General features: G+C 42.0%; 2 protein-coding genes across 2 annotated transcripts in view; one reads left to right on the forward strand and one right to left on the reverse strand.

Annotated features, from left to right (window-relative positions):
- LOC132126715 (small integral membrane protein 7) overlaps positions 1-25,745 on the reverse strand; it is a 224,619-nt gene that overhangs the window by 99,881 nt on the left and 98,993 nt on the right. The gene's annotated exons all lie outside the window — the stretch shown is intronic.
- On the forward strand, positions 11,269-12,423 carry LOC132126822 (protein piccolo-like). The gene is made up of 2 exons (XM_059538342.1): positions 11,269-11,622; positions 12,218-12,423. Exons 1-2 carry the CDS (start codon positions 11,335-11,337, stop codon positions 12,341-12,343), a joined length of 414 nt encoding a protein of 137 aa, XP_059394325.1. The 5' UTR covers positions 11,269-11,334; the 3' UTR covers positions 12,344-12,423.

A 25,745-nucleotide genomic window follows, 5' to 3' on the forward strand; every position in this document is an offset into this window, starting at 1 on the left:
TACCAGGTTCTCCTGTTCGGGCTACAAAGGGCCCCCGTGACTTACCAACATCTAATGGATATCCTTCTCTGGCCCTATCAAGAACTGGACTTCCACAGAGTTTCCTCAGTACCGGTCAGGTCGTCAGTTGTGGTGGGGGGGGGGGGGGGGGGGGGGTGGCGAGAATCTCGAGGGCAGATCAGCATTTCCCTGGAAACGATGCTCCCTCACTAATAACCAACCATGAACTCCTGTGTGTGATGGCCAGCTTATTTATGTGGACTTTAATTTGCCTTCAGTGATGAACAGAAAGTGTAAAAAAAAAAAAAACACACATTTTGAACAGAAATACTGAAACGTGTTGCAAAAAAAAAAAAAAAAAGGCTGAGGCTGAGGCTGGCATCATCTGAAGTCATCAGAAATCCACACTAGAGATCTGTGGTTTCCTTTGGATGGGCATCCTGAAGTAGAAACAAGAAATCAAAAAGATAATTAGTGAGCCAGCTACTATTTGTAGCATTTCAGGCAAAAGATTTGGAAAAACAAGTGTGTGTGGGGGGGGTCACTTTTTATTTTATATGTAAAATTTAGCAGGAAATAAAACAATAAAACAAATTTGTTACTGTACTCTTAGTATACTAAACTGGTATACTTAATGCTAAATTTGAATAACTCATTTTGTCCTCAATTTAATGGAAGTAGTGCTGAGGTACAACTAAAGAAATTCTTATTCGATTGTGCTAAAGTGGAACTATTGCAAGTATACTTCAGCTGAACTAATTTTATACAGAGCTCAGACATATTATATACCTGTAGCGACTCATGAATGTCTTATTGATGCATGACTGCCTTATTGATGCCTTATTCTACATGACCATATTTTATATCCATGAATCCTTCCCATACCTAAATGTAACAGCTACCTTTGTAAATAATAAGCATCAAATTAGGATTTTATTTAGGCAAAAGTCGTAGTTAATAGTGAGATCTGGACCCCAAACTAAAGTATGATTAAAAGCATATACTTTGACTGTATATCAGAAGAGTATTTATTTTGGGACATACTACCACTTCATAGAATTATGTCTTCATACAGATATATTTGACAACTGCTGTGAATCATCCAAGAAAGCAACATATGACTTTGGCCATAGACTAGAACTGCCTTTCTGTCAGAGTGAAAGTGGTCTCAAATTTATTTCCTGGAGGGCCACAGCCCTGTAGAGTTTAGCTCCAACCAGCTCCAGCTCACCTGATTGGAAGTTTCTAGTAATCTTGAAGGCCTTGATAAGCTTGTTCAGGTGTATTTATTTAGTATTGGAACTAAACTCTACAGGATTTTGGCCCTCCAGGAACTAAGCGTTGGACCACAAAAAAAAAAGCATTTGTAATTCACAATTTGAAAATACAAGAACAAACAAACCTGGTTATGGATGCAGGGATGTCCAGACTGCCTTCAACTGAGTAAATTTCAAACAAAACAGTGCAGAAATGGGAGCATATATGTGGTATGCATAATAAACTAATGTCTATATGCACCCATTAGAAAAGTGCAACCGCAATTTAATCTAAGCTTTCAAGATAAGACTTTTGTCAAGGAACAGAATGTTAATAAGTGGAAATGGTTTCTAATGACAGAGACCAAGCCTCCTTTTGTCAGGGAGAGTGCAGTTATGATACTCAGGGGATATTGTGGAAAAATACAAATGTTGAGAATATTAGAGCCTCCTAGGAAGTCATTAAACCTTGAGTTAAATCCTTTATAGTTTTTAAACAAATGACAATTGTTCATAGTGATGTAAACCCTTTATTTCCCATGATAGTAATTTTTCTTTCCTTTTTGTATACAAAGAATAATAATAATAAATATCTTTAAATGTAGGCTGACATTCAACAAGCAGTATACAGTTTTATGATTTGATAACTTAAACATAACTTCAATCATTAAATCTAAAGTCAGGCATTCATTATTTTGAATATATATATATATATATATATATATATATATATATATATAATATATATATATATATATATGTATGTATATATATAACCCGAATTCCGGAAAAGTTGGGACGTTTTTTAAATTTTAATAAAATGAAAACTAAAAGACTTTCAAATCACATGAGCCAATATTTTATTCACAATAGAACATAGATAACATAGCAAATGTTTAAACTGAGAAAGTTTACAATTTTATGCACAAAATGAGCTCATTTCAATTTTGATTTCTGCTACAGGTCTCAAAATAGTTGGGACGGGGCATGTTTACCATGGTGTAGCATCTCCTTTTCTTTTCAAAACAGTTTGAAGACGTCTGGGCATTGAGGCTATGAGTTGCTGGAGTTTTGCTGTTGGAATTTGGTCCCATTCTTGCCTTATATAGATTTCCAGCTGCTGAAGAGTTCGTGGTCGTCTTTGACGTATTTTTCGTTTAATGATGCGCCAAATGTTCTCTATAGGTGAAAGATCTGTACTGCAGGCAGGCCAGGTTAGCACCCGGACTCTTCTACGACGAAGCCATGCCGTTGTTATAGCTGCAGTATGTGGTTTTGCATTGTCCTGCTGAAATAAACAAGGCCTTCCCTGAAATAGACGTTGTTTGGAGGGAAGCATATGTTGCTCTAAAACCTTTATATACCTTTCAGCATTCACAGAGCTTTCCAAAACATGCAAGCTGCCCATACCGTATGCACTTATGCACCCCCATACCATCAGAGATGCTGGCTTTTGAACTGAACGCTGATAACATGCTGGAAGGTCTCCCTCCTCTTTAGCCCGGAGGACACGGCGTCCGTGATTTCCAACAAGAATGTCAAATTTGGACTCGTCTGACCATAAAACACTATTCCACTTTGAAATAGTCCATTTTAAATGAGCCTTGGCCCACAGGACACGACGGCGCTTCTGGACCATGTTCACATATGGCTTCCTTTTTGCATGATAGAGCTTTAGTTGGCATCTGCTGATGGCACGGCGGATTGTGTTTACCGACAGTGGTTTCTGAAAGTATTCCTGGGCCCATTTAGTAATGTCATTGACACAATCTTGCCGATGAGTGATGCAGTGTAGTCTGAGAGCCCGAAGACCAAAGGCATCCAATAAAGGTCTCCAGCCTTGTCCCTTACGCACAGAGATTTCTCCAGTTTCTCTGAATCTTTTGATGATGTTATGCACTGTAGATGATGAGATTTGCAAAGCCTTTGCAATTTGACGTTGAGGAACATTGTTTTTAAAGTTTTCCACAATTTTTTTACGCAGTCTTTTACAGATTGGAGAGCCTCTGCCCATCTTTACTTCTGAGAGACTCTGCTTCTCTAAGACAAAGCTTTTATAGCTATTCATGTTACAGACCTGATATCAATTAACTTAATTAATCACTATATGTTCTCCCAGCTGAATCTTTTCAAAACTGCTTGCTTTTTTAGCCATTTGTTGCCCCCGTGCCAACTTTTTTGAGACCTGTAGCAGGCATTAAATTTTAAATGAGCTAATTAAGTGGATAAAAGTGTAAAATTTCTCAGTTTAAACATTTGCTACGTTATCTATGTTCTATTGTGAATAAAATATTGGCTCATGTGATTTAAAATTCCTTTAGTTTTCATTTTATTAAAATTTAAAAAACGTCCCGACTTTTCCGGAATTCGGGTTGTATATATATATATATATATATATATATATATATATATATATATATGACATAGCAGCAGTAGCTGGTCTTCTTGTGGTAAACCCTGGCCTATTCCAAAAAGAAGGAGTGCAGGAGGCTTCCACAGGACACTGGAAGGGGCAGTATCTGTGGCCCTTTGGCAGGGTTCCCAATTTGTTGGTGTGACATCGAGAGTGACTGACTGAAAGGGAATGTCTTGGTTATATATGTAACCCTCATTCCCTGAAAGAGGAAATAGTGTTGTCACGTCCTGTCGCCATAGCTTCTGTACCACCGCGGAGAGGCCAGGTCATCGGCTTGACTCCTCAGCGAAAATCTGAATATGTGCTGCATCGACTGCATACTTATACTCACACTGTGATCAGCGGCAGCTGGATGCAACAATCGCATGCCAATGTGTATTAGCTTGTTTAGTTTACACTCAAAGTAGATTAGTCTACTTTGAGATTAGTAGATTAGCAAACTCATTTAATCTGTGGCCTATTATGCATCAAACTAAGATTGATGTAAAGACACAAAGCACTGCCATCAAGCTAGCATTTTTAAACATTCACTCACTAAAAAATAAATCATTTCTAATCAATGACTTTATAACCACAAACAATCTGGATTTTATGTTTCTAAATGAAACATGGCTAGAAGACAGCTGCAGTGCAACAATCCTAAATGAAGCAGACCCTCCTACTTTCATGAGTGTCTGCAGGACTGTTAGGAGAGGTGGAGGTGGAGGTGTCGCTGCTCTATTTAAAGATTTCTATCAATGCAAGCAAGTGCCATTTGGTCAGTAATTGTCTTTTGAATATCTAGGGATTGTGCTGAAATGTGTTCCATGCATTCTGTTCATTATTATTTACAGGCCTCCAAAATACTCTCCAGCTTTTGTTGAAGAGGTCACAGAAATGTTTTCAATGATTTCCTCAGAGTTTGACTGTTTTGCTGTCGAAGGGTATTTTAATATTCAGAATGCAGAAAACAAAACTACAAAAGAAATGATAACGGTTCTAAACACTTTTGACCTGATTCATCATGTGCATGGACCCACACACAAAGGTGGACACACTCTGGATCTAATCATCAGTAGGGCTCTAAACATTTCATCCATTGTTATTAAGGACGTAGCACTATCTGATCACTTCTGTATTTTCTTTGATATATTGATCTCTGCTACCACGGAACCTAGATCTGTCTCTGACAGAAGGAGATGCATAAACGAGAACACAAGTGTACTATTTATGGAGGCTATATCTTTAACACCAAGCATTTCTGCAGACTCTGTTGATATTCTCCTTGATTCCTTCAACTCAAAAGTTAAGAATGTTATTGATGATATTGCTCCAATAATAGTCAGTAAGAAAACAAACAGACAGAAATCCGTTTTGAGAAGATCAACAGCAGTTCAGACTATGAAAAGACAATGCAGAAAACCTGAGCAGATGTGGCGGAATACAAAACTTGAAATTCACTATAGTATCTATAAAGACAGACTTCATTCTTTTAGTGTGAAACTAGGCACAGCTAGACAGAATTTCTTCTCAAACCTTATAAACAGTAACGTCTCAGGTTACGAATGTAACCATAGTTCCCTGAGTAGGGAACGAGACACTGCGTCCTCTAGGGGGACGCTATGGGGAACACCTTGTTGGCTGCCGACAGCCTCTGACGTCTCTACCGGCGCGACTATAAACAAGCACCGGGAGAACACGTCTTTCACTTCTTCGTCTGAAGCTTGCGTCCGAAGCATAGCAGGGAGCTAGAGGATGCAGTGTCTCGTTCCCTACTCAGGGAACTATGGTTACATTTGTAACCTGAGACGTTCGCTTTCAAGGGAACTTTAAATTGCGTCCTCTAGGGGGCCGCTATGGGGAACAGTATACCCACGCCACAATGCTGAGGGGAGTGCAGGCCAGAATCATGGCGAACACTATGTACCAACTCTACCATTTCCATGGGAGATGCCCCTGGGACATTTAGACGGCTGTCTGTGACAGTACCCCTTAAGGCCAAAAGGCCTAAGCTACATACCCAACTTAATTGTTAGGGCCTCGGCCCAGGGTAGAGATTCAGGAAAGATTCCTTTAAAGGGATACGGCTAAGAACCTAGCATTTTCTACCAAGTCTTGCCTGTCACACAGGGGCTACCGCTAGCTTACGCATAAGCTTGCTGAAAGAGCTGTCTCAACAGTTCTCTAGTAGCAACACCCTGTTTAGATAGGTATTTGAGGATATATCATAGGTGGAGTGGCGCCCAAAATCAACGGGGCTTTTACCAACTCAAGAAAGGGCACAAAGCAACCGCGCAAAGCCCTCACCATATAGGATTTTAGAAAGAACGCAGAATACTAGTGTGCGAATTTACCACAGTGTGGATTTCAGAAAGTGTGCAAAGACTTCATGTGCACACTTACCATAGCATGGATTTTCAAATACTGTTCTAAGGAGGGCCTCTCGTGGCACTCTGATGAGCAGCTAATAGATGGAATGTTGCATCTCAAAACAGTATTATTGAGAGTCATCAACTCGATCTATGGAAACAATACCGGAGCGCTCTGGTGAAAAAACAGAGAATTCAGCCTCATTTGAGAGGAGAACGCCAAGCTCAGAGTAGCGCGCTCATAGGCAAGCTCAAATTTTATAAACCTCGGATGAGGGGAGCATCACCTGAGGCAGCATATATAAGAGGAATTCTTTAACTGCCACCTCCACTTCCCGCTGGATGCGACAGCACCACTAAGCGGCCAGGAGACCCCTGAGGGTGACCTGGCCGGACATCCATGAAATTCCCTGCAGTGCTGTGCCAGGCCTGATGATCAAGGAGGCTAACTCAGAAACCTGTGATCTCAGCCGCCTAATACCGGAACTTGAAGCCGGATGGCTGGTGCTGGCAAGTGTTTAGTAAACACTGTAATTGAGCACTGCAAAGGAAACTCACAGAGTTTATTAGTAGACACCTAACCACCAACAATTTAATACACATAAATATATACAGAGAGGGTTACATTTACTCACCCACCCTCCTGCGCTTGTTTTATTTTTGTTATTACTTTTCTTCATGATTATTTTACTTTCTTTTATGTACAGCACTTTGAATTACCATTGTGTACGAAATGTGCTATATAAATAAACTTGCCTTGCCTTCCCTGGTCTCTCTAAACGAGATCCCAATTTGTCGGTCATACGACATGAAGTCTCTGTTCCCTACGGAGGGATTCTGTAGTCAGAAAACCCCACACAGCATATGTGAGTCTCTGGAGATTTGCACTGGAACTCACATTTTGCTGTGTGTCTTTCTGCTGTCAGGTATACAATTTTTTTCCAAAAGTGTAATTGTGTTAAACACATTGTGCTCATAGAACACACTTTATAGTTGTTTGTTTTACTATATGTGCACGAATGCTAGTTAAGTTTATTCTTTAAAACACATGATTGCTTTGCTGTAGGGTTCTTTGAAATACGTGAAAGGTTGTAGATTTTATGCATTCTAGACCATGTGTCTTGTGTAAAATTAGAATAACCATTATATGTGTGACTATGTTGAATTAGTTTGTCTCCTACATGGATCATTTGACTATTTCCCATTTAGCTACAGTAATTAATGTACAATGTAAATTACCCTTCCTGAATTGGCTTCTAATTGTTTCGTTATGTACAACCCGAATTCCGGAAAAGTTGGGACATTTTTTAAATTTTAATAAAATGAAAACTACAGGAATTTCAAATCACATGAGCCAATATTTTATTCACAATAGAACATAGATAACGTAGCAAATGTTTAAACTGAGAAATTTTACACTTTTATCCACTTAATTAGCTCATTTAAAATTTAATGCCTGCTACAGGTCTCAAAAAAGTTGGCACGGGGGCAACAAATGGCAAGCAGTTTTGAAAAGATTCAGCTGGGAGAACATCTAGTGATTAATTAAGTTAATTGATATCAGGTCTGTAACATGATTAGCTATAAAAGCTTTGTCTTAGAGAAGCAGAGTCTCTCAGAAGTAAAGATGGGCAGAGGCTCTCCAATCTGTGAAAGAATGCGTAAAAAAAATTGTGGAAAACTTTAAAAACAATGTTCCTCAACGTCAAATTGCAAATCTCATCTTCTACAGTGCATAACATCATCAAAAGATTCAGAGAAACTGGAGAAATCTCTGTGCGTAAGGGACAAGGCTGGAGACCTTTATTGGATGCCCGTGGTCTTCGGGCTCTCAGACGACACTGCATCACTCATCAGCATGATTGTGTCAATGACATTACTAAATGGGCCCATGAATACTTTCAGAAACCACTGTCGGTAAACACAATCCGCCGTGCCATCAGCAGATGCCAACTAAAGCTCTATCATGCAAAAAGGAAGCCATATGTGAACATGGTCCAGAAGCGCCGTTGTGTCCTGTGGGCCAAGGCTCATTTAAAATGGACTATTTCAAAGTGGAATAGTGTTTTATGGTCAGACGAGTCCACATTTGACATTCTTGTTGGAAATCACGGACGCCGTGTCCTCCGGGCTAAAGAGGAGGGAGACCTTCCAGCATGTTATCAGCGTTCAGTTCAAAAGCCAGCATCTCTGATGGTATGGGGGTGCATAAGTGCATACGGTATGGGCAGCTTGCATGTTTTGGAAGGCTCTGTGAATGCTGAAAGGTATATAAAGGTTTTAGAGCAACATATGCTTCCCTCCAAACAACGTCTATTTCAGAGAAGGCCTTGTTTATTTCAGCAGGACAATGCAAAACCACATACTGCAGCTATAACAGCATGGCTTCGTCGTAGAAGAGTCCGGGTGCTAACCTGGCCTGCCTGCAGTCCAGATCTTTCACCTATAGAGAACATTTGGCGCATCATTAAACGAAAAATACGTCAAAGACGACCACGAACTCTTCAGCAGCTGGAAATCTATATAAGGCAAGAATGGGACCAAATTCCAACAGCAAAACTCCAGCAACTCATAGCCTCAATGCCCAGACATCTTCAAACTGTTTTGAAAAGAAAAGGAGATGCTACACCATGGTAAACATGCCCCGTCCCAACTATTTTGAGACCTGTAGCAGAAAGCAAAATTGAAATGAGCTCATTTTGTGCATAAAATTGTAAACTTTCTCAGTTTAAACATTTGCTATGTTATCTATGTTCTATTGTGAATAAAATATTGGCTCATGTGATTTGAAAGTCTTTTAGTTTTCATTTTATTAAAATTTAAAAAACGTCCCAACTTTTCCGGAATTCGGGTTGTAATTGGCATGACACATTTTTACCTGACAAATTAAATGTTATATTTGATTTATTCTAATTTGATTTCTCCTGAAATCATTATGACTAGTAAATTGTGAGGAGGCTTTTGTTACAGCAAATCTACTGCCAGGATAGTACAACTTGAAGGCTCATGGATAAACGGAGCAGTAGGCACATCATTTCTGTCTATCACTGATGTTAGCAAGTTGCATGGGAAAAGACTAAAAGTAAACTACACTTTTTGTCATCAGTAAGCAGTAGACAGCAGACAAAACTATTAATAGTCAAAACTTAGCATTAGTCAACTTACACCCTCTGACTAAAATCAAACTGGCAAATTTGTGATCGTAAGACCTACACTCCGGCCACTGAAAGGCTAAAAAGAGATATTAGGGCCCCAATGAACAAATAATTGAAAATATGGAATGTCTAGAATAATCAAATACCTAAGTTAATAAACAATCAATATTTGTGATGAGTTTTTGATTAGAAATATCACTTAAATTTAAAGATCACTTGAAACTGGAGTCAGATTGAACATGGAGCTAGACTAAAATGGAAATTAAATCCTGATAAATTCAGAAGTGCAAGTAAAAGACTGAATGAGGGTTAAACCTTCAACCAGGCTGCTGAACTCTGCTTTTGTCGCTGATAGGTAGATTCTTACATTATATTTGTATATCAGTATCTGGTATCAGTGTTAATGGTTTTTTTTTTCTTTTTTTATTGTGAGTAAATGCAGTTTAGGAAGAGTTTTTAGGAAGTGTGATGTGTTTACCACCAGCTTGTACTACCACTCACTACTGTATATTTGCTTTTCTAGAAGTACACAGGAGTACTTGCAAGATGGAAAAACAATAGTATTCAAGTTTCAGAGCATCCTAGCAGTTTTGCTGTTGTCATGACACTCAGCACACTTTTTGTTTTCTGTAGACTATGATTGAGAATCAACGCATAATGTGAAACCTCCCTGTCAGTGTACAGATGGCTACATATAGTTAATTAGATGCCTTAAAAAACAAAAAAAAATCAGTATCATGAAGAAAGAACAATCAGAATGATCATTGTATGTGATTTTTTGAAAGTGAAGTGTTCTTTCAGTGTAAGTCAATGGGATATTTTAAAGGGGTCATGTGATGTTCATTTTAAACAAACTGATATTATTCTTTAAGATCTTAATCAAAAGTCTGTAGTTTGGTTAAAATTTCTCAATGGTAGTGTAAAACAACACAATTTTTACCCTGCCAAAAACAAATATTTTCAGAGCAAGTTGTTTTATTGCATGTTCATTTAAATGCAAATTAGCTCTAGTGACCCTGTCCCTCTCTGGGACTAGTGTCTTAAGGCAAATATTTTCAGTATTTCTCCAGTATTTTAAGATTTTAATCTTTCTATAAATATTCTATAAATATCCCTCTGGACGTATTTGACATGTTTGGCCTCCGGTAAAACTACCACAATATACCATATATACCATATACCATAATTTGTATAATGAGGCCCAAACCTCAAAATCCTCTAAATTCTAATATTCTATATAGCTTACACTAAAATGTATATGTTACTAAATTAAATTAATAGTTTGATAATAATTGTTGAAATGAAAAAAATAAATTCAGTGAATCGTTTTGTTTTTTCAGTGATTTTGTTGTTATTGTCACAGTGTCTGGTTTGTGTTCCCTGGGTATCCACTAGATGTCCTCCTTCCCCACGGTGTCTGTCACTTCATGAACCACATTCCCCACGTTCTCTGTCTAATCATTGCACTCAGCTGTCACTGGTCATTAATCATTGCACTCAGTCAATTCCCCATTAGCGTTTGTCTCTCCCTGTGTATTTATACCCGGTCTGTCTTAGTATGTGGCACGGAGTCCTTGTTTAATTATCACGTCCGTCTCAAGTCTTGCTCTCACCTTGTGTCCTTGTCTGTTTATGTTTTCTGGATTGATGTTTGGTTTTGACCCCTGCATGGACTGTTTACTCTTTGGATTACCCTTAATAAATGACATACTCGCACTTGGATCTCCCTCCGTGTGTTCCTGTATTCCGGCCGTGACAGAAGGACTCCGTCATCTCTGAGACCCAGCGGTATGTCTGTTCATGTTTCCTCCCCAGCCACCGAGCGGGATAGGAATAGTTTTGAAGGAACCCGCCTGGTGGTTTTCCGGGGGACCAGGGGAGGTCGCCGAGGAGGAAGTGGTCGAGAGGAGGCTCAATATCGCTCTCAACCATGGCCCCCCTACGACCCGGGGCTCGTGTGGGACGGATCAGAGCCACCGTCTCACCATGGCGTACGGAGAGGGGAGTAGAAGCGCACGTCCGCCAAGGTGGCGCCACTGCCCATGATGGCAAAGCCAGCGCCACGAGGCAAGATGGACGCCAGCCCAGCGCCACAGCACAAGGTGGTCTCCAGCCCCACGCCACGAGGCAAGACAGCCGCCAGCCCAGCGCCACTGCCCATGATGGCCGCAGAGACATTTTTGGATTACTTCTACATGCTGAACAAGATCCTAGAGATTCCCAGTAGTGTTCACGTCATGGCTGCTGAGCCAGCGCCACAGCTTAAGATGGCCGCCAGCCCAGCACCACAGCACAAGGTGGTCGCCAGCCCAGCACCACAGCACAAGATGGCCGCCAACTCAGCACCAATGCCCAAGATGGCCACCGGTCCAGAGCCACGGCCCAAGATGGCCACCCGTCCAGAGTCATGGCCCAAGATGGCCGCCAGCCCAGCGCCACAGCACAAGGTGGTCGCCAGCCCAGCACCACAGCACAAGATGGACGCCAGCCCAGCACCGCAGCATAGGATGGCTGCTAGCCCTGTGCCACAGCACAAGATGGCCACTAACCCAGCGCCAATGCCCAAGATGGCCACCTGTCCAGAGTCATGGCCCAAGATGGCTGCTTGCCCAGCGCCTCTGCACAGGATGACAGCCACAGCTGACCTTCCAGAGTTGAGTCAGGTTCCCATGAACCCTTCAGAGTCAAATCAGGTTCCCGTTGACCCTCCAGAGTTGAGTCAGTTTCTGGTTGTCCCTCCAGAGTCAAGTCAGGTTCCGGTTGACCCTCCAGAGTCGAGTCAGGTTCCAGTTGACCCTCCAGAGTCGAGTCAGGTTCTCGTTGATCCTCCAGAGTCGAGTCAGGTTCCAGTTGACCCTCCAGAGTCGAGTCAGGTTCTCGTCTATCCTCCAGAGTCGAGTCAGGTTCCAGTTGACCCTCCAGAGTCAAGCCAGGTTCCCGTTGACCCTCCAGAGTCGAGTCAGGTTCCCGTTGACCCTCCAGAGTCGAGTCAGGTTCCAGTTGACCCTCCAGAGTCGAGTCAGGTTCTCGTTGACCCTCCAGAGTCGAGTCAGGTTCCAGTTGACCCTCCAGAGTCGAGTCAGGTTCCAGTTGACCCTCCAGAGTCGAGTCAGGTTCCAGTTGACCCTCCAGAGTCAAGTCAGGTTCCCGTTGACCCTCCAGAGTTGAGTCAGGTTCTAGTTGACCCTCCAGAGTTGAGTCATGTTCCAGTTGACCCTCCATAGTCGAGGCAGATGCCCGTGGACCCTCCAGAGGCAAGTCAAATTCCTGTTGACCTTCCAGAGTCGAGGCAGGTGCCCGTTGACTTTCCAGAGTGGAGTCAGGTTCCGGTTGACCCTCCAGAATCAAGTCAGGTGCTCGTGGACCCTTCAGAGTCGAGTCAGGTGCTCATGGACCCTCCAGAGTCAGGGCTAGTCACCATTGACCTTCCAGAGTCAGGGCTAGTCACCGTTGACCTTCCAGAGTCAGGGCTAGTCACCATTGACCTTCCAGAGTCAGGGCTAGTCACCGTGGACCTCCCAGAGTCAGGTCAGGTCACTGGTGATCTTCAAGGACAGAGTCAAGTCACCGGTGATCTTCAAGGACAGATTCAAATCACCAGTGATCTTTATGAACAAAGGCAAGTCGCCATTGATCTTCATGAACAAAGGCAAGACACCATTGATCTTCATGAACAAATACAAGTCACCAATGATCTTCATGAGCAGAGTCAAGTCAGCATCGATCTTCTGGAGTCCAGTATAAACACCATGGGATCACCAGAGTCTCGTCACTTCGCTGTGGAACTACCAGAGCCTCCCCACGTCTCTGCTGAACTACCAGAGCCGTTCCAGAGTCTTTCCTCGCCTCTGCGGAACTTCCAGAGTCTCGTCACGTCTCAGTCGAACTCTCTGAGCACCCGACTGTCCCTGCTGTGGCCACGGAGGCTACCCAAACCTCAGACTTGCCCAAACAAACTTGTCGTCCTGTTCATTCGACCACATGGACGTGGTTGTCTTCTGCTCCTCCCTGGGGGGCGTCTGGTCCGACCGCACGGATGTGGTGGTCTTCTGCTCCGCCCTGGTGGGCATCCGTTTTGACCGCACGGATGTGGTGGTCTACTGCTCCGCCCTGGGGGGCGTTGGTTTCAGCCACACAGATGTGGAGGTCTTCTGCTCCGCCTTGGGGTCTTGCCCGGTCGGCGTCATCCTGGGTTCCCGAACGCCCTGATCCACCCTGATCTCCTGTGTTGTTGTTGTTGTTGTTGTGGTTGTTTTTTGTTTTTTTTTGTGTTCACTTCCTGTTCCCCTTTTTGAGCCTGGCCCTCCGTCCCTCCCCTTGATCCTCTGCCGATCCACCTCCCTCCTGGTCTCCCTGTTTTGTGTTACACTTCTGTTCTCTGTTCCCCGCTTTACATGTTCCTCTTGTCTCTGGTTTCCCCATTCTTTTTTTTTTACCTGGCCCTCCGTCCCTCCCCCTGAACCTCCACCTGTCCACCTCCCTCCTGATCTTGTTTTGTTAGTCATGTCTTGGAGCGTCTGGTAGCCACTCCGTAGTGAGGGGGTACTGTCACAGTGTCTGGTTTGTGTTCCCTGGGTATCCACTAGATGTCCTCCTTCCCCACAGTGTCTGTCACTTCACGAACCACATTCCCCACGTTCTCTGTCTAATCATTGCACTCAGCTGTCACTGGTCATTAATCATTGCACTCAGTCAATTCCACATTAGCATTTGTCTCTCCCTGTGTATTTATACCCGGTCTGTCTTAGTATGTGGCACGGAGTCCTTGTTTAATTATCACGTCCGTCTCAAGTCTTGCTCTCGCCTTGTGTCCTTGTCTGTTTATGTTTTCTGGATTGATGTTTGGTTTTGACCCCTGCATGGACTGGTTACTCTTTGGATTACCCTTAATAAATGACATACTCGCACTTGGATCTCTCTCCATGTGTTCCTCTATTTCGGCCGTGACAGTTATTGTTTTAAATCACTGCTAATGGTCTTCCTTATGTCTGTTTAAGGGTTTTACAATATTTTACAATGAAAAGCATTCAAAAGAGCTTGTCATTAAACTTTGTAACGCTATGGATACTCAAACTGTCAGAGAAACTTTGTAACTTCAACCTGCCTCCATTCAGAACGAAGCGCCATGCAGTACTGCCTGTACACAGATCTTGGCTTGTTTGCAATGCAAGGGTAAATTATAAATAACTGATGTTTGAATAAGTACAGCGTTTTCTTGACTAAAACACTAAGTCTATAAAGGCTAATGTTTTTTGTGTGTTTGAAAAGCGGAGGATAGCTTTTGCCATCTAGTTGTAACCAATATAGGCTACTTTGTAGGCTATGTTTTAAATAGGCTATCCTGTATATATAGCACTTAATGAGGGCATGGGAACATTTTTTGACCTAAGAAACTTTTTTTTTCTTGGGTTAATTTTTTATTAAAGAAAATATATTCAAGAACGTTTCAGTATTTATTAGGACCATGGACACTAATTTAAACAAATATGCAACTAACTGTCAAAGTTGTGCAGGGCTTTAACTGTGAGGTTGATTTAAAGGGAGATTAATTGAATACTGAATTTCGCAAAAAAAATAAAAAATAAAAACAATTATAATAATTGTTTCAGACTGTTCCTATCAGGGATCTGGCAAGCCCGGTCTCCACCAATAGCCAATGCTCACACTCTCCTTTTATTATTAACCAGCCACACCTGCCCCACATCACAGAGCCAATCAATGCTACTATAAAAGTACTAAGTCTATGAAGTGGATGGAATGAAATATACTAACTGTATATCAACGAGGACTAAATCCTGCACTCCAACTCCAGCTCGCCATCTATGATGACAATCTGGGATTGGAAAAATTCATGCAGCAAGCTCTTTGTGTTCACCTAAGGTCACGGTCCTGCTATCGAGAAGCACACCCAGTGGACAATGTTCCTCGCCTAAGCGTACCTGAGAAAACTCCTGAGCCACCCCTAGAAAAGATGCAAGTAGATTCCCAACGATTATCTCCAGAGGAACGAAATCATCATAAAGGGCAAAGATTGTGCCTGTACTGCGGGAGAGGAGACCATTTCAGACGCACCTGTCCATCTCATCCTCCACGGTTAGTGGTGAGTTTGGTCCTTCCTCAATCCTCTGTTTCAACCCCACTAACCATCTATGTGAATTTGAAGTTTAGAGGTCTCGATGTCGAGGCTACCGCCATTGTTGACTACGGATCAGCTGGAAATTTCATTTCAGGGAAGTTTGTTAAGACCCATCGTATCCAAAGGACTAGAACTTCAAAACCCTACTCCATCTACGCAGTCACAGGAGAAGTGATCAATAAGGGGTACGTAATATCTCAGATTGCACCAATCATTCTCAGAGTTGAACCTGATCACCAGGAACTATTCACCCCGCTCATACTTACCAATAGTAATGCAGAACTGATACTAGGCCACCCTTGGCTGATTCAGCACCAGCCCTTTATAGATTTAACCACAGGAAAATTACTTAAGTGGGGTTGTAACTGTCAAAACGCCCAAGTAAGTCATCCCATGCCCTATATTGATAACCAGCCTGTCACTATGTCAGTAAATTCCACGTCCATTGAAAGTCCCAAGGAAAACCAGTCTGTCAATGTCCCACCTTGTTATGCATCCTTTGCAGATGTTTTCAACCCCCTAGCAGCCAAGCTTCCGCCACACCACCCATGGGATTGCCTATCGATCTGGTTCCAGGAGAGACCATTCCTAAGGGGCGAATTTACTCCCTATCCATCCCTGAGCAGGAGGCAATGAAATAATACGTGGAAGAAGCCCTAAGGCAAGGGTACATCCGGCCATCCACATCTCCAGCAGTGGCTAGTTTCTCCTTTTTTCCGAAGAAGGATGTTGGGTTGAGACCATGCATCAACTACAGAGCCTTAAATAAAATAACGGTAAAGTTCAGCTATCTTCTTCCACTAATCCCATCTTTCCTCGAAAAGCTCCAGGATGCCCGTATCTTCACAAAACTAGACTTATGGAGCGCATACAACCTGGTCAGAATTAGAGAGGGAGATGAGTGGAAAACGGCTTTCATCTCCCCTGCTGGACACTACGAATACTTGGTGATGCCGTACGGTCTAGTAAACGACCCCTCCGTCTTCCAAAGCTTCATGGATGAAGTCCTCCATGAGTACTGGAACCATTTTGCTCTTGTGTATATAGATGGCATCCTCATTTATTCACCTAATGAAAAGGATTACCAGTATCATGTTGCAAAAGTACTACAACGTCTCAGAGAATTCTCCCTCTTTGTTAAAGCTGAGAAGTGTGTCTTTCACCAACAGTCCATTGAGTTCCTAGGGTACATGATCAACAAGGAAGGGGTGAAGATGGATAATAAGAAGACCCAAGCCGTTACATCGTCGCCAACACCCAAGACCATCAATGAGCTACAAAGGTTCTTGGGGTTTGCTAACTTCTACCGCAGATTTATTACCCAGTACAGTATAATTACTGCACCCCTTACCTCTCTCTTGAAGGGGAAACCCAAAATTCTCCAATGGACCCGCGAAGCTGAACAGGCATTCCAAGCTCTGAAGGACCCATTTACCACAGCCTCCCTGCTTCAACATCCAGATCCTGAGAAAAAGTTTATAGTTGAGGTGGATGCCTCCACAACTGGCGCCGGCACCATCCTGTCCCAATATTCAGAGAACACAACTAAACCTGTGCCCTGTTCCTTTTTTTCTAAGAAGCTGTATCCTGCTGAGAGAAATTACGACATAGGCAACCGAGAATTCCTAGCGGTAAAACTGGCGTTAGAAGAGTGGAGACACTGGCTGGGGGGGCCCGACAACCGTTTCTTGTGCTGACGGATCATAAGAACCTCCAATATCTGAAGGAAGCCAAGAGGCTCGACCCTCGTCAAGCCAGGTAGCCTTTATTCTTCACCGGATTTCACTTTCAGATCGCCTATCGTCCAGGATCGAAGAACACCCGAGCTGATACTCTGTCTCGTCTCCACCCCTTGAGGAAACCCCTGAGGAACCAGAGCCCATCTTACCCACCAAGCTGTTTGTTAATCCTATTCAATGGGACTTAGATGAAATGCTCCAAGAGCAAGCTCAACAACAACCTATTCCACCCGCATGCCCACATGGGAAGACATTTGTATCATCGCAAGGATCTGATCTCCCAGGTACATTCCTTAGTGGGAACAGGTCACCCCGGTGTAAATAAAACTCTTGCTTCTTTGCAGTGCAAGTACTGGTGGCCAGGAATGCACAAGGACGTCCAAGAGTTCATCCTGGGATGCGTTCTCTGTGCCATGACCAAAGTCCCACGACAGCTACCCACAGGAAAGTTAGTTCCTTTACCTATACCACATCGTCCTTGGTCTCACATCGGGGTAGATTTTGTCACCGACCTCCTTGTTTCTGATGACAAGACATGTATCTTAGTAGTCATTGACAGATTTTCTAAGGCTTGCAATCTAATCCCATTACGAGCTCTTCCCACAGCCTTTGAGACTGCTGAACTCCTTTTCGAACATGTGTTTCGGAACTTTGGAATCCCAGAAGACATTGTATCTGGTCGAGGACCACAATTCATTTCCCGGGTATGGCGGGCGTTCTTCTCGTTAGTCAATGTCACTGTCAGTCTTACTTCCGGGTATCATCCCCAGGCAAATGGACAAACTGAGCGCAAGATTCAGGACATCAGTCACTTCTTACGGACCTTTTGCCATTAGAACCAAAGCCTTTGGAACCGTTACCTCATCTGGGCCGAATACGCTCAAAACTCACTCCATCAATCATCCACTAACCTAATCCCGTTTCAATGTGTCCTAGGTTATCAGCCTCCTCTGTTTCCCTGGTCAGGTGAGCCCTCAGAAGTCGTTGCTGTTAATACCTGGTTCCAGAACAGGGTTTGGGACCAGGCCCACCAGCATCTCCAACAGGCCGTGAATCGTCACCAGCACTTTGCCGATACTCACCGAAGGCCAAACCCCACATACCAACCTGGCCATATTTTAGGCTGCATTAATTAGGTAAACCGGAACCGGAAACACTTCCCATAACACCCTATGTACTTGCTACATCATTAGAAGAATGGCATCTACGCTAATATTTGTCTGTTTCTCTCTTATTCTGAGGTCATCGTAGCCACCAGATCCAGTCTGTATCCAGGTCAGAGGGTCACTGCAGTCATCCGGATCCAGTACGTATCCAGACCAGATGGTGGATCAGCACCTAGAAAGGACCTCTACTGCCCTGAAAGACAGCGGAGACCAGGACAACTAGAGCCCCAGATACAGATCCTCTGTAAAGACCTTGTCTCAGAGGACCACCAGGACAAGACCACAGGAAACAGATGATTCTTCTGCACAATCTGACTTTGCTGCAACCTGGAATTGAACTACTGGTTTCATCTGGTCAGAGGAGAACTGGCCCCCCAACTGAGCCTGGTTTCTCCCAAGGTTTTTTTTCTCCATTCTGTAACCGATGGAGTTTCGGTTCCTTGCCGCTGTCGCCTCTGGCTTGCTTAATTGGGCTCACTTCATCTACAGCGATATCGTTGACTTGATTGCAAATAAATGCACAGACACTATTTAACTGAACAGAGATGACATCACTGAATTCAATGATGAACTGCCTTTAACTATCATTTTGCATTATTGACACACTGTTTTTCTAATGAATGTTGTTCAGTTGCGTTGACGCAATGTATTTTGTTTAAAGCGCTATATAAATAAAGGTGACTTGACTTGACTGTACAAGAGATACTAGACTCCCGACGTCGTGGTGAGCGACTGGAGTATCTGGTAGACTTGGAGGACTATGGACCAGAGAAAAGATGTTGGGAACCTCGTCAAGATATCCTCGATATCCTTTCATACCAGCATAACGATAAAACCCACTCAACGACACAGAGACAGACCCCCACAGTGTCGGAGAGTTAGGTCCGCTAGCGCGGACCCTGGAGGGGGAGGGGTAGTGTCAGGGATCTGGCAAGCCCGGTCTCCACCAAACACCAACGCTCACACTCTCCTGATTATTAACCAGCCACATCTGCCCCACATCACAGAGCCAATCAATGCTACTATAAAAGCTCTCAAGCCTCCAACAGGAATAGTCTCCTCGAAGTTGTCTCTAAAGCTCCTGCAAGTCAGATGTAATGTATGCTCACCTTTGTGTTACGCTAACCTGTGTCCTTGTTCTGCTGTTCCCAGGACCGCGGATCACCGTGTAACATCAAGTGATTCGATGGTCGCTGTAGTCTTCTGTGATTATGCCGAGCTGGTACTGTCTTTGGCTTCTAAGAAGGAAGAGAACATTAGTGAGCGATCAGTGACTGTGGCTTTGATATCTATGTTCCAAGCAAACTCACCTGTGTGATAGCCCGTTCCATGTAATTACCATACAGCCCGCACATGAAGAATGGAGTTTCACCGTGCATTTAAGAACTGAAGATTCACCAAACACTTGTATCTTTTAATAATAAACACTGTTCTGAATTCACCTACCATCTGTGTCCCGAGTCCATCCTGACAGTTCCCTTTCAAGGGAAATTCAAACTGCATTCTCTAGGGGTCGCTATGGGGAATGTCTTGTCTTGACATGTGTCTGAAGCATAAATTGAAAAACACCAACAACACATTGGCCGGTGACAGTAAATAGGCATTTGGAGAACACGTCCTCCTCTTTTTCGTTGTCATTGACTGTTTTGTTTGAAGCATACACTTTGAATGTGGTAAGAGCGATCTTTATTCTATCATCATGGCGAGCACTAGCAAAATGTTTAGAGCAGGGCTATTCAGTTAGTTTCATTTGAGAGCCAGATTATCGAATTGAAAATTTGAAGGGGCTGGGTAGGGGCGGTCATCCCTATGTCTTTTTGGGGGTGGGGGTGGGGGTGGGGTGGGGGGATTCTATAAAATAATAAATAAAATTGAAAGGCATATTCAGCTGTAAAATCAACAAATATTATACAAAGAATAACATCTTTGAAAGGTTAACATTAGTGTTATCAATCGATTAAAAAATAACTAATCAATCACACATTTTTTATGTAATTAATTGTGATTAATTGCATATTAATATGTTTATGTTATCATAATTTCACATTGAACCTCCAAATTAATGAGCGAATAACAAAGATGGTATATTTTAAATACGGTTAAATGGCATCTTTTTACCAAGTAGCCTACTGTTAATGAAGGCCAGTGTCATTGATACCAGTAATGTTACTGATAACTCTCTTAAATTAATTTTCCCTCGATTTTAACCAATAATTATATTCTTTCAACATTACAGAAAGACATTCTTTTTTAACCCTTAATAGGCTTTGAAAATGAAAACTTTTAATTTAAGTGTCCTTAAAACAGTCTTCACATAAACTAAATTGTATATGTATAAGCTATAAAATGAATATAAATTAATCTTTATTCAAACTACAAAAGTTAATCAGCGACTAGAGCAGTGGAGTGATTTCTCCTTTTTCTTTTGTTCTTTGATTTAAATCAATGACAGACTTCATCAGATTTCACTTTAAAAGCAGCATTATCTCTTTAAAACATGATGTCAATGTCAATGTCACCTTTATTTATATAGCGCTTTAAACAAAATACATTGCGTCAAAGCAACTGAACAACATTTATTAGGAAAACAGTGTCAATAATGCAAAAATGATAGTTAAAGGCAGTTCATCATTGGATTCAGTTATGTCATCTCTGTTCAGTTAAATAGTGTCTGTGCATTTATTTGCAATCAAGTCAACGATGTCGCTGTAGATGAAGTGTCCCCAACTAAGCAAGCCAGAGGCGACAGCGGCAAGGAACCGAAACTCCATCGGTGACAGAATGGAGAAAAAAACCTTGGGAGAAACCAGGCTCAGTTGGGGGGCCAGTTCTCCTCTGACCAGACGAAACCAGTAGTTCAATTCCAGACTGCAGCAAAGTCAGATTGTGCAGAAGAATCATCTGTTTCCTGTGGTCTTGTCCTGGTGCTCCTCTGAGACAAGGTCTTCACAGGGGATCTGTATCTGGGGCTCTAGTTGTCCTGGTCTCCGCTGTCTTTCATGGATGTAGAGGTCCTTTCTAGGTGCTGATCCACCATCTGGTCTGGATACGTACTGGATCCGGGTGACTGCAGTGACCCTCTGATCTGGACACAGACTGGATCTGGTGGCCACGGTGACCTCGGAACAAGAGAGAAACAGACAAATATTAGCGTAGATGCCATTCTTCTAATGATGTAGCAAGTACATAGGTTGTTATGGGAAGTGTATCCGGTTCCGGTTTACCTAATTAATGCAGCCTAAAAATACTTTAACGGATTTGGATAATAAAAGCATATTCGTTTGTTATGTGTATGCCAGGTTAAAGAGATGGGTCTTTAATCTAGATTTAAACTGCAAGAGTGTGTCTGCCTCCCGAACAATGTTAGGTAGGTTATTCCAGAGTTTGGGCGCCAAATAGGAAAAGGATCTGCCGCCTGCAGTTGATTTTGATATTCTAGGTATTATCAAATTGCCTGAGTTTTGAGAACGTAGCGGACGTAGAGGGTTATAATGTAAAAGGAGCTCATTCAAATACTGAGGTGCTAAACCATTCAGGGCTTTATAAGTAATAAGCAATATTTTAAAATCTATGCGATGCTTGATAGGGAGCCAGTGCAGTGTTGACAGGACCGGGCTAATATGGTCATACTTCCTGGTTCTAGTAAGAACTCTTGCTGCTGCATTTTGGACTAGCTGTAGTTTGTTTACTAAGCGTGCAGAACAACCACCCAATAAAGCATTACAATAATCTAACCTTGAGGTCATAAATGCGTGGATTAACATTTCTGCATTTGACATTGAGAGCATAGGCCGTAATTTAGATATATTTTTGAGATGGAAAAATGCAGTTTTACAAATGCTAGAAACGTGGCTTTCTAAGGAAAGATTGCGATCAAGTAGCACACCTAGGTTCCTAACTGATGATGAAGAATTGACAGAGCAACCATCAAGTCTTAGACAGTGTTCTAGGTTATTACAAGCAGAGTTTTTAGGCCCTATAATTAACACCTCTGTTTTTTCAGAATTTAGCAGTAAGAAATTACTCGTCATCCAGTTTTTTATATCGACTATGCAATCCATTAGTTTTTCAAATTGGTGTGTTTCACCGGGCTGCGAAGAAATATAGAGCTGAGTATCATCAGCATAACAGTGAAAGCTAACACCATGTTTCCTGATGATATCTCCCAAGGGTAACATATAAAGCGTGAAGAGTAGCGGCCCTAGTACTGATCCTTGAGGTACTCCATACTGCACTTGTGATCGATAGGATACATCTTCTTTCACTGCTACGAACTGATGGCGGTCATATAAGTACGATTTAAACCATGCTAATGCACTTCCACTGATGCCAACAAAGTATTCAAGTCTATGCAAAAGAATGTTGTGGTCAATTGTGTCAAACGCAGCACTAAGATCCAATAAAACTAATAGAGAGATACACCCACGATCAGATGATAAGAGCAGATCATTTGTAACTCTAAGAAGAGCAGTCTCAGTACTATGATACGGTCTAAATCCTGACTGGAAATCCTCACATATACCATTTTTCTCTAAGAAGGAATATAATTGTGTGGATACCACCTTTTCTAGTATCTTGGACAGAAAAGGGAGATTCGAGATTGGTCTATAATTAACTAGTTCTTTGGGGTCAAGTTGTGGTTTTTTGATGAGAGGCTTAATAACAGCCAGTTTGAAGGTTTTGGGGACATGTCCTAATGACAATGAGGAATTAATAATAGTCAGAAGAGGATCTATGACTTCTGGAAGCACCTCTTTCAGGAGCTTAGATGGTATAGGGTCTAACATACATGTTGTTGGTTTAGATGATTTAACAAGTTTATACAATTCTTCCTCTCCTGTGGTAGAGAATGAGTGGAACTGTTCCTCAGGGGGTCTATAGTGCACTGTCTGATGTGATACTGTAGCTGACGGCTGAATGGTTGCAAATTTATCTCTAATAGTATCGATTTTAGAAGTAAAGTAGTTCATAAAGTCATTACTGCTGTGGTGTTGGGAAATGTCAACACTTGTTGAGGCTTTATTTTTCGTTAATTTAGCCACTGTATTGAATAAATACCTGGGGTTATGTTTGTTTTCTTCTAAAAGAGAAGAAAAGTAATCGGATCTAGCAGTTTTTAATGCTTTTCTGTAGGATATGTTACTTTCCCGCCAAGCAATACGAAATACCTCTAGTTTTGTTTTCCTCCAGCTGCGCTCCATTTTTCGGGCTGCTCTCTTTAGGGTGCGAGTATGCTCATTATACCATGGTGTCAAACTGTTTTCCTTAACCTTCCTTAAGCGTAAAGGAGCAACTTTATTTAAAGTGCTAGAAAAGAGAGAGTCCATAGTTTCTGTTACATCATCAAGTTGTTCTGAGGTTTTGGATATGCTAAAGAATTTGGTTACATCAGGAAGATAACTTAAAAAGCAGTCTTTTGTGTTAGAAGTGATGGTTCTTCCATACTTGTAACAAGAAGTAGAATTTACAATTTTGGCTATATGAATTTTGCAAAGAACTAAATAATGATCTGAGATATCATCACTTGGCTGAATAATTTCAACACCATCAACATCAATTCCATGTGACAGTATTAAATCTAGAGTATGATTTCGACAATGAGTAGGTCCTGAAACGTGTTGTCTAACACCAATAGAGTTCAGAATGTCTATAAATGCTGATCCCAATGCATCGTCTTCATTATCAACATGGATATTAAAATCACCAACTATTAAAACTTTATCTGCAGCCAGAACTAACTCGGATGTAAAATCACCAAACTCTTTAATAAAGTCTGTATGGTGCCCTGGTGGCCTGTATACAGTAGCCAGTACAAACATAACAGGGGATTTATCATTAACATTTGTTTCTTTGGATAATGTTATATGAAGTACCATTACTTCAAACGAGTTATACTTGTAGCCTGCCCTCTGAGAAATCCTGAAAACGTTGTTATAAATTGAAGCAACACCTCCACCTTTGCCTTTTAGACGGGGCTCATGTTTATAACAGTAATCTTGGGGGGTGGACTCATTTAAAATAATGTAATCATCAGGTTTTAGCCAGGTTTCTGTCAAACAGAGTACATCTATATTATGATCAGTGATCATATTATTTACAAAAAGTGTTTTCGTAGAAAGGGATCTGATATTCAATAAGCCAAGCTTTATCATTTGTTTATCCATATTGCTTCTTTTTTTTATTTGTTGAACCTCAATTAAATTGTTAATCTTAGCTTGGTTTGGACGTTTTTTGTATTTTCTAGTTCGGGGAACAGACACAGTCTCTATAGTGTGATATCTAGGTGAAGAAGTCTTGATGCACATGACACAGCTCTGACACACACATTCGCTTTTCTCCCAACATGTTATGGTCATTTAGGACTCATTTAAGAGCGTGTTTACAAGTTAACTCGCCATAACTGCACATTTGAACATACTCAGCAGTGAATGTGGAAAATAGTACACAGCCTTTCACTCCATTTGACAATCAACTTTTTCCTGTCGCTGTGCTATTTCTCGCTAGAAGATATGACCGATAGCACTATACTACCATAGTCATTATACTCGTTTAAATTTGTGGATATCTCATAATCCGTCACATGAAGAGAGTCTTCTTTTTATTTTTCGGCTGTAAAACAACGGCCTGGGCCAGTGTTGCCACCATGTTAACAAACTAATTAGAGCAAATTCATTCTGGCACGAGACTTTAATCATTCAAATTTAAAGTCAGTCCTACCTAAGTTTCACAAAAACATTAAGATTGGAACGAGGAAGGGAAAAACACTGGATCAGGTGTATACGAATATAAAGGGGGCCTATAGAGCACTGCCAGCCCCCCACCTCGGTCAATCTGATCATATGGCTTTTTTCCTGAGACCAAAATACAGATCTGTTGCTACAGGACTGTTTTGAAGATAATATATGGGAGCTCTTTGATCATGCAGACATTGAGCAATACACCACCACAGTACTGTCATACATTAAGTTCTGTATTGAAAATACTACCCAGACTAAACATGTCAAACTGATCCCTAACCAGAAGCCCTGGTTTAACAGAAATGTATGTACTCTTCTGAATGCTAGGGATGTTGCCTTGCGATCTGGGGACCAGGAGGCCTACAGGAAATCCAGAGTTGACCTCAGAACTGGGATCACTTCTGCAAAGAAAAAATACAACCTGTGCATTGAACAGTATTTTAAAGAGAATAATCATCGCAGCATGTGGCAGGGAATCAGGACAATAACAAACAATACAGCAAACTATGGCCCACCCTCTTCTGCTGACCCTTCTCTTCCAGACCAGCTGAATCTCTTCTTCGCCCGCTTTGAGGATAGAGCCAGTGTAGGACAGATCATCGTCAGTGCTCATGTGGACGAGCAACTAATCGTACTAGATCAGCACCAGGTCAAGCGGGCCTTGCAGAACATTAACATCAGAAAAGCACCTGGACCAGATGGGGTCCCAGGATGTGTACTAAAGGTATGTGCTCACCAGCTTGCAGCTGTTTGGACTGACATATTTAACAGGTTATTGAAGGAGGCTTTAGT

The sequence above is a fragment of the Carassius carassius genome, chromosome 44, assembly GCF_963082965.1.
Source record: "Carassius carassius chromosome 44, fCarCar2.1, whole genome shotgun sequence".
NCBI classification, from domain to species: Eukaryota; Metazoa; Chordata; class Actinopteri; order Cypriniformes; family Cyprinidae; genus Carassius; species Carassius carassius.